We start from the raw sequence: 12,737 nt of genomic DNA on the forward strand, positions 1-12,737 counted from the left end.
CCACTCCTTCCTTGTTCTGCTCCTTCCCTGCTTCCCACCCTCATGGCTGCTCATTTCCTTTTCCTCTTGTGAAGTGCTGTGCTGTTTGGGGTTTGCCTTGTCCCCATCAATGCCACCTAATAGTTACAAGCAACAGTAACAAAGCAGAAGCATCATTATTCCTTTATAAGAAACACTTTCTTGCACTGTTCAACCTGGACACTGAGGTTCAGTTCCAAGGGTCTTCTAGCAGTTCCCTCACTGCAAGAAGTGAGGTTAAAGGGAACCAAGCAGAGAGCCTTTTTGGTAGTGGCACCAGCCCTGTGGAACATCCTCCCATCAGATGTCAAGGAAATAAACAATTATCTGACTTTTAGAAGACATCTGAAGGCAACCATGTTCAGGGAAGTTTTTAATGTTTGATGTTTTATTGTGCTTATTCTGTTGGGAGCTGCCCTGAGTGGCTGGGGAAACCCAGCCAGATGGCCGGGGTATAAATAATAAAATTATTATTATTATTATTATTATTATTATTATTATTATTATTATTGGCTGCAATAATCCTTCCATTAGCTTGGCTGCAATAATCCTTCCAGTAGCTTGCAAAGGAGGTCAGTGTCACCATTGTCTAACTGTTTGGGGGGCCACCAAGGTTCAGGGTTTGGGGATGCGTCTGGATCCAGCACTGACAGCCAGCATGGTGTAGCAATTGCACCCTGCCCTCACACTGCATACCTGGTGCCCTCCAGAAGTTGCTGGAGTACATTTTCCATCCCTTCTGACCACTGGCCATGCTGGCTGGGGATGATGGGAGTTGGAGTCCAACAACATATGGAAAGTGTGAGCTAAAGTTGTCAGGCTAGAACCAGGGAGACCTGGATTCAAACCTAGCTCAGAGAAGGTGGCAAAAACAGCTGAATCCAATCCAAATATGAGCAGCAACTATGGCAGTAAAGTTGCAATGAATGGAAGCATTTTAAGGACGGACGCCCAGAAAAGGAAAAGCTAGGGCAGCACAGTGGCTAAAGGCATGACCTGTGAACCAAGAGGCCAGTCCTTCAAGTCTCACCTCAGCCATGAAAGTCACAGCATAACCTGTTCCAAACCCACTATCCCTCTTCATCAGCCAACGCCCCTTCAGCCCCTGCAATGTGGGGTGCTACTGGCCTGCTCTGAAGAGCTGCTGTAAAGATTACGTGAATATATGTGAAGCCCTGAAAGTTCTATATTAAAGCCAAACACTCATAAACAGTCACATCTTTGCATGCTTACCTACCTATGTGGGAGACGGAGTGTTTTTGATCCAATCCATGAAAGAAAAAGGGCCGTGCAGCACAGAGCAAGTGGCCCAGCACAGATAAAAACCAGAACAGCCACATTTGTATTAAACAGACATTCCCTTTCAAATCATCCCTCAAAGAAGCCGCTGTGTTCAATTTTAAAAAGCCAGCATACCAGTGCAGAATTCTTTGCTTGCCTGGGGCACAGTGATTCTGCGATACACGATAGGCTCAGATTCCAAGATATTCTCATCATGGCGATAGCGTGCAGATCTCTCATTTGGAGTGCCTCTTGAGCGAGTCCCACTCTTCCTCTCGTAAGTGTCAATCTCCTCAAACACAGCTGCCTTGTCAAAGAGGGCCAGGTTCCCTTCAAAATCAAAATCTGTATCTGGGATTTCTTCAATGTCGTCCCCAAAACACTCATCGTCTTTGTTCTTCATCTGCCCATTCTTCACACCACTCTTCTTTGGAGTGACCTGGTTTGGATGGCGGCTACTGGAGGACCCTGAAGTAAAGAACACGGCAATTCAAGGATTAGTCAACAAGGAAAGCAGATGTTTATGAAAACAAAGAACACAAACTGTTGACTGCACAAGATGGATTCTAGACTATTTTGCCAAGTGATGCAAAGCCACCCACCACATTGTGTTTCAAACTGCCCATAAGGCCAGTGTTTGAAATTTCCCAAGCGTCAGGTGCATTTTTCTACTGGTGTGGGTCCAACTGTAACCAGGTGTAGATTTCTGAGCACCAGGTTGGCAACTGACATCTTCAACAAGCCAGTTGATTCATGTGCAGCAAAAGATGTGCATATTGTTCTTCTGTACTCCCACAAGAATTAACCGGCTCGCACGGTAGCAAACCTTGCTTCTGTGCTACTGCACAAGCTGCAATCCTAGGCACACTTTCCTGAGGGTAAGAAAGCTCTTCTGGACATGGAGGGGATGACTTCCAAGCAAACATGCCTAGGAGGAAAGAGGGCAAAGCCCTGCGCACCCATCTCTCATGAGGCAGTTGGTGCCTCAAAACAGCCACGCTGGGCCACCCAGGCCGCCTTGAGAAGCGCGTCTCCATTGCAGGGCCAGGCTGGGCTCTGGCAGTAGACCAGGGCAGCGGTGGCACATTCTTTCGAGGTGCACTGGAGGACAGACACCTCTGCCACAGGTTTGACTCAGCTTCCACAGGTCCATTTAACTGTAGTTTGAGGGTGGCCCCACCCACTTTTCATGTGGGTGCCACCCTGCATCCCCCTACCCTTCTTCCTTGAAGAAGAGCTGCCCCTTCCCATTTTTTTCTATCATGATCAAAACCAGCACTGCATTATGAGGCCTGGGCTAGAGCCTTGTTAAGCTTTTGACAATTCAGTCCTCTATCATCACATCAAGGAAAGTAAGTGCAGGGCTGAGTGCAGAGATATTTGTCTGTTCTGCAACCTTTCCAAAGGACACCCAAATGGAACTCAGACAACATTTTAAAAACCTCTGCCTTAGTCTATAGCTTACACCATTTCCATTTCCACTGTGTGTGCTTCTCCTTGCATACAGGGACATGGGAATTGTTGTAAGAGCAAACTACAGTCAGGCAATGTAGTTGGCATCACAAAATCAGAGAATTGTAGCACTGGAAGGGTCCCGAGGGTCATCTAGTCCAGTGTTTCCCAACCTTGGCCCTCCAGCTGTTTTTGAACTACAATTCCCATCATCCCTGACCACTGGTCTTGCTAGCTAGGGATGATGGGAGTTGTAGTCCAAAAACAGCTGGAGGCCCAAGGTTGGGAAACACTGATCTAGTCTAACCTCCTGGGGACCGTAACCTAGGTTTAGGATGCTATTTGACGCCTAGCTTATATATCAGAGTTTCTAACACTGCATGAGACTTGTCTGTCTGACCAGCCTATTCTTGTTTCTTTCAGGATATAGTTTACTCTGCCTCAATGACTCAAACATTATCAATGAAAAACTGTTGATCTTGCCCAGTTGCTCTGTATTGTCTCGCTCTCCCAGTGGCTCTCTGGGAGTCACTGCCAGAGACATTTAGAGCACATGGATGGCACACAGCTAAACCAAGAAGCCCACTGCCACTCTTTCCAGCACCAACTTTCAAATGGGAAAAGAGCAGGGGATTATCCCTAACTTCACATGGGGGAATGGGACAGGGAAAGATCTTGGCAAACTCAAGTTTTGGCTTGGCTACCAAGGCCAACCAAAAGTTATGGACATCTAGGAAACGGTTTGACACTTGTTTTCCAGGAAGACCTTGCCTGGTCTCTCAAGCCCCTAAATTTCCACCCAACAGCATGAGTTCAGAAAAGCAAAGCACAGTCACCCATGGAGGCACCTGATAGAAAGAGGTCAGCTCAATAATGCAGCCCTCCTGTTTACGTGCATTCAAAATGTGTGCAACTATGTATACGTGCAGGCATAGGCAAACTCGGCCCTCCAGATGTTTTGGGAACACAACTCCCATCATCTCTGACCACTGGTCCTGTTAGCTAGGGATGATGGGAGTTGTCGTCCCAAAACATCTGGAGGGCTGAGTTTGCCTAGGCATCGCACTGAACCCAGAGGTGACCCAGAAACATCATAAAGACGACACTGAAACATCACTAAAAGAGCAGGGTGGGATGTTTGCAGGCGTTTTCAATGGGTTTCAATACATTATTTCAGACGCATGCGGTGCCTCGGAACTTAACACCTGTGTAAATGGGGAGCTGCCTGTATACTCTGCTGCTGCCACCTCCAAACTGAGTGTTTAGATATTTCCAGACTCATCTGCAAATAAACTGTGTTCTGCTTCACAGCTCTGTCACCCCCTCAAAAAACAAGGACATAAAAACACCCACAGTGGCTAATTCCAAAGGGGATGGGTGGACAGCCTGCCAGGAGTCTAAATGCTGACAGAACAAAACAAGCCACAAAAGCAGGAAAAACAATAGTCAGAACACTCTCTATGGGCTCCCATGAGACATCCTGAATGAAGGCCAAGCTCCAGCTCCACCAGAGTTAAATACACAGTGATTGTGGAGGTCAGCCATGTCATCTACCCTCCTGACAACCAGTTCTGAAAACTTGCTGACAGCTGCAACCAAAAGTGACATCACTTGCATAACCTGGCCACCATAAATATGTTGTTATGTCCCTGAAGGACCAGTCAAGCTCTGAAAGGGCTTACCGTATTTTTCGCTCTATAGGACGCAGTTTTTCCCCATCAAAATGGGCAGAGAGAGAGAGAGAGGAGCAGCGCCCCTTGAGCAACGCGCCTGTCTAGCGAAGCCGGAGGAGGAACAGAAGGGTCTCCTTCTGTTCCTCCTCCCGCTTTGCAGCGACACGCCTGTCCTGGAAGCCGGAGGAGGTACAGAAGAGTCTCCTTCTGTTCCTTCTCCAGCTTCGCTGAAGGGCGCTGCCCCTTCTCCCTCTCTGCGCAGCGCCTCTCCTGTGAAGGAGAGGCGCTGCGCAGAGAGAGAGAAGGCGCAGCGCCCCTTGAGCAACGCGTCTGTCCAGCGAAGCCCGAGGAGGAACAGAAGGGTCTCCTTCTGTTCCTTCTCCAGCTTCCCTGAAGGGCGCTACCCCTTCTCCCTCTCTGCGCAGCACCTCTCCTGTGAAGGAGGGGCGCTGCGCAGAGAGAGAGAGAAGGCGCAGCGCCCCTTGAGCAACGCGTCTGTCCTGGCTTCTGCTTTAGCCCTGCGCAGCCTCTTTGGGCAGGGGGAGCCTTCATCCCGCTGCCCTGAAGAGGCTTGGCACGGTTACCCCAGAAGCCAGAACAGCCACATGGTATCCCGGAAGCCAGATCCCTCTTGCTGTTCTGGCTTCTGGGGTTCAGAATAATTTTTTCTTGTTTTCCGTCTCCCAAAACTATGTGCGCCCTATGGTCCGGTGCGCCCTATGGTGCGAAAAATACGGTATATTTTTGACAGAGGTGGACAGGGATGGTGGTTGCATGAAGCTTTTGGGTCTACATGAGGAAAAGCAATTGGAGTGAGTAATCTAACAAACAGGATGCATGCTCTTTTCACAAGTGGAAGCTATGCCACAAAACCAAGGGATCCACTGTGAGTAGCTACCAATTAACTGCCCTACCAATACTATTATATCCAGTGGGCAGAAAAAGGAATGGCTGCTCTGAAGCAAGCACTTACAACCTTCCTACACCACTCAGGACTTCAAGAGGTGTGTGATGTGGTGTTCCAACAAAGGCTATGTTACACTACTCCAAGTGCACATGCTCAGCAGGCCTACCACTAAGAGTGGGTAAAGCTGTGCCTCTTCCACACAGCACAATGCAGTCAGCCAAAATGCTGGGACAACAAAAAACCTCTAAGCCAAGCTAAACACAGTCAAAACAGTAGATGGGCTGATAAGCAGACTTTACAGGGGCTTGCCTTCAGTGGGCCATTTGCATTTCCTCTATGGACTAGCTTACCTCTAGAACAGTTGGTTGTAATGTCAGATGTTGCACAGCTGAGAATTCAGTTTGGCCACCTGCCAGCAGCCAAGGAGTCCCTCCCTTGGAAAAGGTAAACAAGGGCTCCCAGACAGATTCCGTCATTACAGCCAACAAGCCAAGCACATGAAGCCTCTGGCAAGCCGTCTGCCTTCCTGCAAAACCCTTTCCAAGGCTGCCCTGCCAACCCCAGTCTGAAGCAGGCAGTACCAGCCCTGCACGCAACTCATTGTTGTGTAACCCCAATGCTATTATTTATTGATTCCTTTTGCACAAGCATTATAAAGAGGTAACTTTGCCCCTGCCTTCAGCATGCACGCTACAGGGCATCTAAAGGTCAACAGCTGCTCACTCAATGCAGGGCACCACCTCCAACAATAATAACACTCAGCCACACTGCGCCATCACCTTCCTTGGGTTTTCACAGCCAGCATCTTCTAGTCTATTTAACCTCATGCCCAAGATTCTAACCTAGAACGAGGATGCACAGTGCAGGTACAGGTGGCAAATAAAACAGCTGAACCAGTCTTTGGATATTTGCATAGCTTGTGCTCTCCACAACCTGTTAAATGTTTTTCTCCCTTGAAAGCTAGGCAACCCTGACGGGGCAATATAGTCGGGAAACTAGACAGGATTCATCCATCCAACACTGACTGGGAGGTTTTTAGAGAACATATAAAGGGATCCAGATTTTCTTCCCTTCAAACTCAGTTTTATAGAGCTTATTAGGAAACTAGAGTAAGCAAGTGTTTCAAGTTAGAAAGACTGGGACAAACAAGTTTAAACTAAAGAAGCAAGATTTGATTCGAAAAGGAGATGATCTAGAAACACTGCTTATTTTCACCACAGGACCAAAGAGAAGTGAATAAGTATAAGAAGCTGTCATAGATTAGCCAGGTCACTGTTCCACCTAGTGCAGTGTCTGCTGTTCTAACTGGCAACAGCTTTATGGGGTCTTAGATAGCTGTCTTATTACCAAAGATCCTTTTATCTAAAGATGCCAAGGAATAAATCTGTTTATTCTTTGCGGTTAAGGTACACATTCTCCCTGTGAATTATGTCCCTTCCTGCATTGTCCTAACTGCCCCTCACCTGTCCTTAGAGCAAACTAATTTACAAGGTTATGGTTTAGGCTTAATGTTTGCACCACCTCAAGGCAGTCATATTACAGCCCTAACATGAATAAACACATTTCTTTGGTGCTCAATATGAGAGTCATTCCTGAGTTCTCTTTGATCAAAAGTTTTTTTTACCACAAGTGGTTAATTTGCAGCAATGGCAGAACACAGGGAAACTGTCAGTGAAGCATTTGCACTCCCACTCACTAGGTAATCTTGCTAAACTAAACTTAATGTTAAGTTAAACTTTCCTTTCTGATTTGGCTGACAGTAACTATGGATGGGAGGTTTTTAGAGAACATATAAAGGGATCCAGATTTTCTTCCTTTCAAACTCGGTTTTATAGAACTTATTAGGAAACTAGAGTAAGCAAGTGTTTCAAGTTACAAAGACTGAGACAAAACAAGTTTAAACTAAAGAAGCAAGATTTGGTTTTCACAGCTCGGTGCATTAGCAGAGGTAGGTACAGACACACATTGGTGGTTATAATCTGCAGTGGCTGGCTGCAGTTAAGGAACATTCAAGCATTGACTAGAAGTAAGATTCAAGTTAAAGGGAAGAGCAGTTTCAAAGTGAAGGATTAACAAAAAGACAGTTACTAAAGTACTGAAAGCCATTGCTCTGAAGGCATTACGGTCACCTATTACACGGCCATTTACAGGAGCATGAAACATGAATAGCTGATACCTGGCATTTCTCACTTAAGCCACTGCAGACCAAACACTCCTGCAAACAGGAATACTATGAGCATGACTATTTGCCCACAAGGCAAATGTTAATGAGCCTTTATGGTCAAGTTGATGACATCATAAAAGCCTCATCAAGTATGTCAGGACGAGTCCTAGGACATCTGCAAAGAAAACAGGCCTAGCTTCACAAATGGCATTTCATTACAGCCAGAATGGGCAAACCTATCACAGAACTGCCTTCTCTTATTCCATCCCACAGCTGTTAAATCCTTCTCTCGGCACTTGAAACAGGGTGGGGGTTTTTATGTTGGGGGTGGGGCATGACACAAAAGGGAATGGCAGACATGTTTTAAATGAGTCTTGGTACAGCTGCTCAGTCACCTTTGGAAGACAGGTGGGCAGACTGACCGCTGGAGTGCACTAGCAAAGGGAAGGCTCCCTTTTCTTATCTGAGTGCTGCAATCCCAAGACTTCTTCTGATGGAAGGCTAGACAAAAAAGAGGGACTGGTGGGCATGAGCATGATGAGGTCCTGTTTCCTTGCTAACATGCCCAGCTTCAGGACAGCTGCACACATCTTTGGAATCTGGCAGGTTAAGTCAAAACATGTCTTGCCAACAAGGGGCTCCCTTCCCTCACTGGTGTGCTCCATTATATCAAACTCATGCCATTCCAAGAAGGGGAAATGGGAGCACAATTGTTACCACTGATTTTGGAAGCTGTCAGTACGCTACTCTGAAAGGAAGCTCTGTAACCCTCCCCAAACATTGGCAGGTAAAAGTAGATGACCTGTAAGCCAATGCTAGAGCCCACTTTTTGAGCATCTGTATATATTTCTATACTGTTTTAAATTTAGTATATGCTCTTCAGAAGCCCCCCAGGCAGATTACAACAACACATTTTAAATGTGCTTGGGGGGGGTGTCATTGTTTTGTTGCTTCTGGTTTAAATATTTGTGCTTTTATCTTGCATTTTTATCTTGCAAATCACCCTGAGAACTTTTGATGAAGGGCGGTATATAAACCTAACCAATTAAAATAAAACAAAATAAAATAAAACAAAACAATTTAAGGTTCAGAATTAAAAACAGTTTAAGCAACAAAACTTCATACCCTGATTTCTAAATGTACTTCCAGCTTACAGGCCCCATTTCAACTCCTAGATAGGGAAATGGGTACAAGAATGGCAGTAACAATGCATGCTCAGGACAAAGAGAAAAAAGAGTATTATGTGACCAATGTACTCACATGAGTTGTGCCTCCGGCGAAAGCCTTTGGATTGGTTCAAGGACTCCATGTGCCGGTCCATATAGCTCTTGGAGCATTGCTGCTGCTGCGGAGAAATGGCAACCTCCTGGTTTTTAACGTCTGTTCGCCTGGGGATATTCTGTGGGGCACTACTAGAAGCACCAGGTTTCTTCAGCAATTTGCCTGGGCCATTCTGGCTGGTACCCCCTAGACATCCAATGCCAGGAATACAAAGGTCAGTGTGCTGAAAGTCTCCACATTGCCCATTATCACCAGGGATTGGAATCTCCAGGATCTTCAGTTCAGTAATGTCACCTGCCCTAAACGAAAGGAAGAGGCCCAAACAAGGTGTGATTTTGCAATAGTGCTTACCTCTACATCAGGCATAGGGAAGCTGTGATCCTCCAGATACCAGGATACTCCAATTCCCATCATTCCAGACCTACGGCCATGTTAACCAGCACTGATGGGAGATAAGGGTCCAACAACATCTTGGACAGCTTCTCCAGCCCTGATCTATTGCACCACAAAACCAGCTAGCTGACAAGTTTAGCAGGTGTAAAAATGTGTTAGAAGTGGTGCCAGTAACAACAGATACTTCAGTTACACAAGAGGCAATAACCGCAAAAAACTAAGTACCATCAAATTTTCAGGAATTGGCATATGCTAAGCAGATATGAGAAAAGAGCCAGTTTTTCAAATTGATCACATCATGAAACATAAGCAGGCTTCATCAAGCCATCAGTTATATTATAAATGCTGAAAAATTATTAGCAATTTTTTTAATGCACATCAATACATCATACCATACAGTCAATACCCCCTGGTAGAACTACTCTAATATTTGGGGACAAGAAGGAAGGGAAGGAGAAAGAGTATACAAGAGCCCTGCTAGCCAAAGGCCTATCCAGCCTAGCACGCATTTCCCACAGAGATGAACAGGAGGCTCATGAGAAGCTCAAAAACAATGTGTGAAGGCAATAACTGAGCTGGTTGTTTCCACCCAGTGACTGGCATTCAGTGGGATATTGCCTATTATCATAGAAGTTTCATAGCTGAAATTTTAGACACATTCATTAGATTTGAAGTAAAAAATGAAACATTAGGAAGAAATCCAAGTGGGTAGAGGAAAATAACAAAAAGTATAACAACTTCTTCCATTTCAGTCTAAAAATTCAGCTTTCAGACTATCACACTGGTATCTTCAACTGGGTATTATTGATGGTGGAGCATTAGAAGGGTTGTGTGAATTTCGTGCTGGCACTCAGCACAGGTACTTGGTACTGGGAAACCAATTCATCATTCACAGTATATTAGCTTTCTTTTTTCATTTTCTCTAATATTACTAAGTTTGCAGTCCTTAGGAGTGCAAAGATAAGGGTAAAAAAAATCAAGATGCAGGCAATGCAGACATAACTGTCTAAACGCTAAGCAAGTTGTAGCATTCTAATGACAATAGTTTAGAAACCTTGCCACAGAATTTTGCTTCTTGGTACAAAAAATTCATTTCACCACGGAACACTTGTTATTGTGGCCTTTTGTAAATTTAACATGTATTAGACGTGCCACCATTGTGTGATTTCTGTTCTCATCTTGAAGCAAAGTCGTTAACCCGAGGTACTATTTCTGAGTTGGCGGAGTCTGTAACCTGAAGCGTCTGTAACCCGAGGTACCACTGTATACAAATACAAATTCTGTTCTGGGCCCAATGTTGTTAAATGTCTTTATAAATAACTTAGATGAAGGAAGGAGGAGGATGCTCAACCAATTTGCAGATGACACCAAACTGGAAGGGGTTGCTAATGCCGGAGAAGACAGGATCCGGATTCAATATGACCTTAAAAGATGGGAGAACTGGGCCAAAACTAACAAAATGAATTTCAATAGGGACAAATGTCAGTCTCTACACTTAAGCAGGCAGAAGCCGCTGCAGAAATATAAGATAGGACGATACTTGGCTTGCTGGTAGTACAAGTGAAAAACATCTAGGGGCCTTCTTAGATCAGAAGCTAAACATGAGTCAACAGTGTGATGCAGCAGCAAAAAAGGGAAGTACAGTCATACCTCGGGTTGAATACGCTTCGAGTTGAGCGTGTTCGAGTTGCGTTCCTCGGCAACCGGGAATTAACGGAGCGCGTTATTTCCGGGTTTCGCTGCTTGCGCATCCACAAACGCTCAAAATGATGTAACGCGCATGTGCAGAAGCGGTGAAAAGCGACGTGCACGTGCACAGACGCGCCGTCGCTAGTTACGTTTAATTCTAGATGCAAACGGGGCTCCGGAACGGATCCTGTTCATATCTAGAGGTACCACTGTAACAGTCCCGCTCCGTTCCGCGTTGTTCAGACCACACCTGGAGTCCTGTGTTCAGCTCTGGATGCCACAATTTAAGAAAAGACTTATAAAATTGTAGAGGTGGAATCTTCCAACATTCAGCTGCATTGGGTGACATTCATAGTGTTACGAAAGAGAGATAAAATTCACTTAAGATTTCTAGCAAGCACAGGGGGCTGCCAGGAGGAACTGTAGATACCAGTATCCAAGGAATCAGCCAGAAGCATCTGGCTCATTGAACATCTTTGCACCCCCAACCATCACACTTGTTAGTGCGAAGGAAATTCAGTATGTTTGGGGTGGATTTTTTAAAAGAGTTTGCTAAAAAGGGGGAAAACAACTACTATGAACAAGAAGGCATGCAAGTATCATCATCAAAATTTGTTTTTAACTGTCTAGCCAGTTACCAGCCAGTATATCAAGATCTTTTAAGAGATGGCTCCAGTTTTTCAAATGTGATATGTATCCATTTTTTAAAAAAAAGTTCCAATAAAAAGAAATGTTTTTTACATTGGAGTATGAGCAAAGCTCCTTGGGGATTATCTTTCGGGGGCTGCATGACAGTGGTGGGCAGGGCTGAAGCCAAAGTGGGCAGTGTCTTAGACAATCCTTCCCTGTTACTTACTTCACCCATCCGCTGCTACATAATCCATTCATTCTCTCTTACATCCATTCATATGAAAGGGGCTGGTAACAATCCTGCTGGTCCCATATCATTCCCTACCATCCCTGCAAGTCTTCACTGTTTATAGAAGTTGTTGTTTCTTCCCCCACCCAACTTACAATCCAGTTGTTGCAAAGAGAATGAGAGAGACTGATAGCCAGGCAGGAAACATATGGACTTGGGGCCAGAGCATGGACAACAGCACTTAAAAGGGTTTTTCCAATGATACTGTGCTCCATGGTTGGGTTTCTGACCTACATGCGTGTGACCCACCTGCCAGGCTCCAGGTCTCTCTCCCTCTCATTTTCTTCTTGTGACAGCTGGATTGCAATGTGGAGAATATGAAAGGGAGGCAGACAGACAGACAGAAAAGACAGCAAGGCAGAGGTATTGCAGATACAGTGGAGAAACTGCACCATGGCAGCGATGAGCCTAATCTGGCCTGGAGGTTGAGAGCACCTCAGCTCCTGGTTTATGTACTGATTTGGCATCATCAGCCAGAATCATGGGAATAAGAAAATGTGGTTGTGAACAACATATCAGCATTGCCCCCCTCCCCCACCAGCTCATGGCAGTTTTTCATGATTGGTCTCAAACACTTAAATGGTCAGAGTCTAGAAAAAGCAGACAGATGGGCCATTTACCTGAAGGTGACCTCTGGTACCAAACATTTAACACCATTATGGAAAGGCCGCTTTAAGGAGATGGTCTGGCTGACCTGATCCACAGCAGACACTCTTCCCTGATAGACTCCCAGGCTCTCTCCACAGTTGATTGAGACAATGCTTCCAAGCCAATCTGCAGCCATATTTTCCCTGATCACTGCAAAATGAAAGTGAAAAAGATGGGATAAAGTTTGCTGTTGTAGTCTGATTTTTTTCCCTTGCATCATAACACTGACCACCACTCCAAGGCTTGGCTATCACTCCTTTGTACTTTCTCAGTACTTTAGAACATTAAATATCACTACAATGAATGAATACA

At 45.3% G+C, this 12,737-nt stretch overlaps 1 protein-coding gene across 5 annotated transcripts in view; it reads right to left on the reverse strand.

Moving 5' to 3' along the window:
* Positions 1–12,737, reverse strand: part of EDC3 (enhancer of mRNA decapping 3) — a 296,364-nt gene that overhangs the window by 7,805 nt on the left and 275,822 nt on the right. For all 5 annotated transcript variants that reach the window (XM_079991634.1, XM_079991631.1, XM_079991632.1 and 2 more), the window contains exons 2-4: positions 12,398–12,575; positions 8,756–9,075; positions 1,435–1,767 (exon numbers count right to left, since the gene is read on the reverse strand). In XM_079991634.1, coding sequence (XP_079847760.1) covers positions 1,435–1,767; positions 8,756–9,075; positions 12,398–12,575 — 831 coding nt within the window. The remainder of the gene's footprint in view (positions 1–1,434; positions 1,768–8,755; positions 9,076–12,397; positions 12,576–12,737) is intronic.

This window comes from Podarcis cretensis, assembly GCF_951804945.1.
Source record: "Podarcis cretensis genome assembly, chromosome: 9".
Taxonomy (NCBI): Eukaryota; Metazoa; Chordata; class Lepidosauria; order Squamata; family Lacertidae; genus Podarcis; species Podarcis cretensis.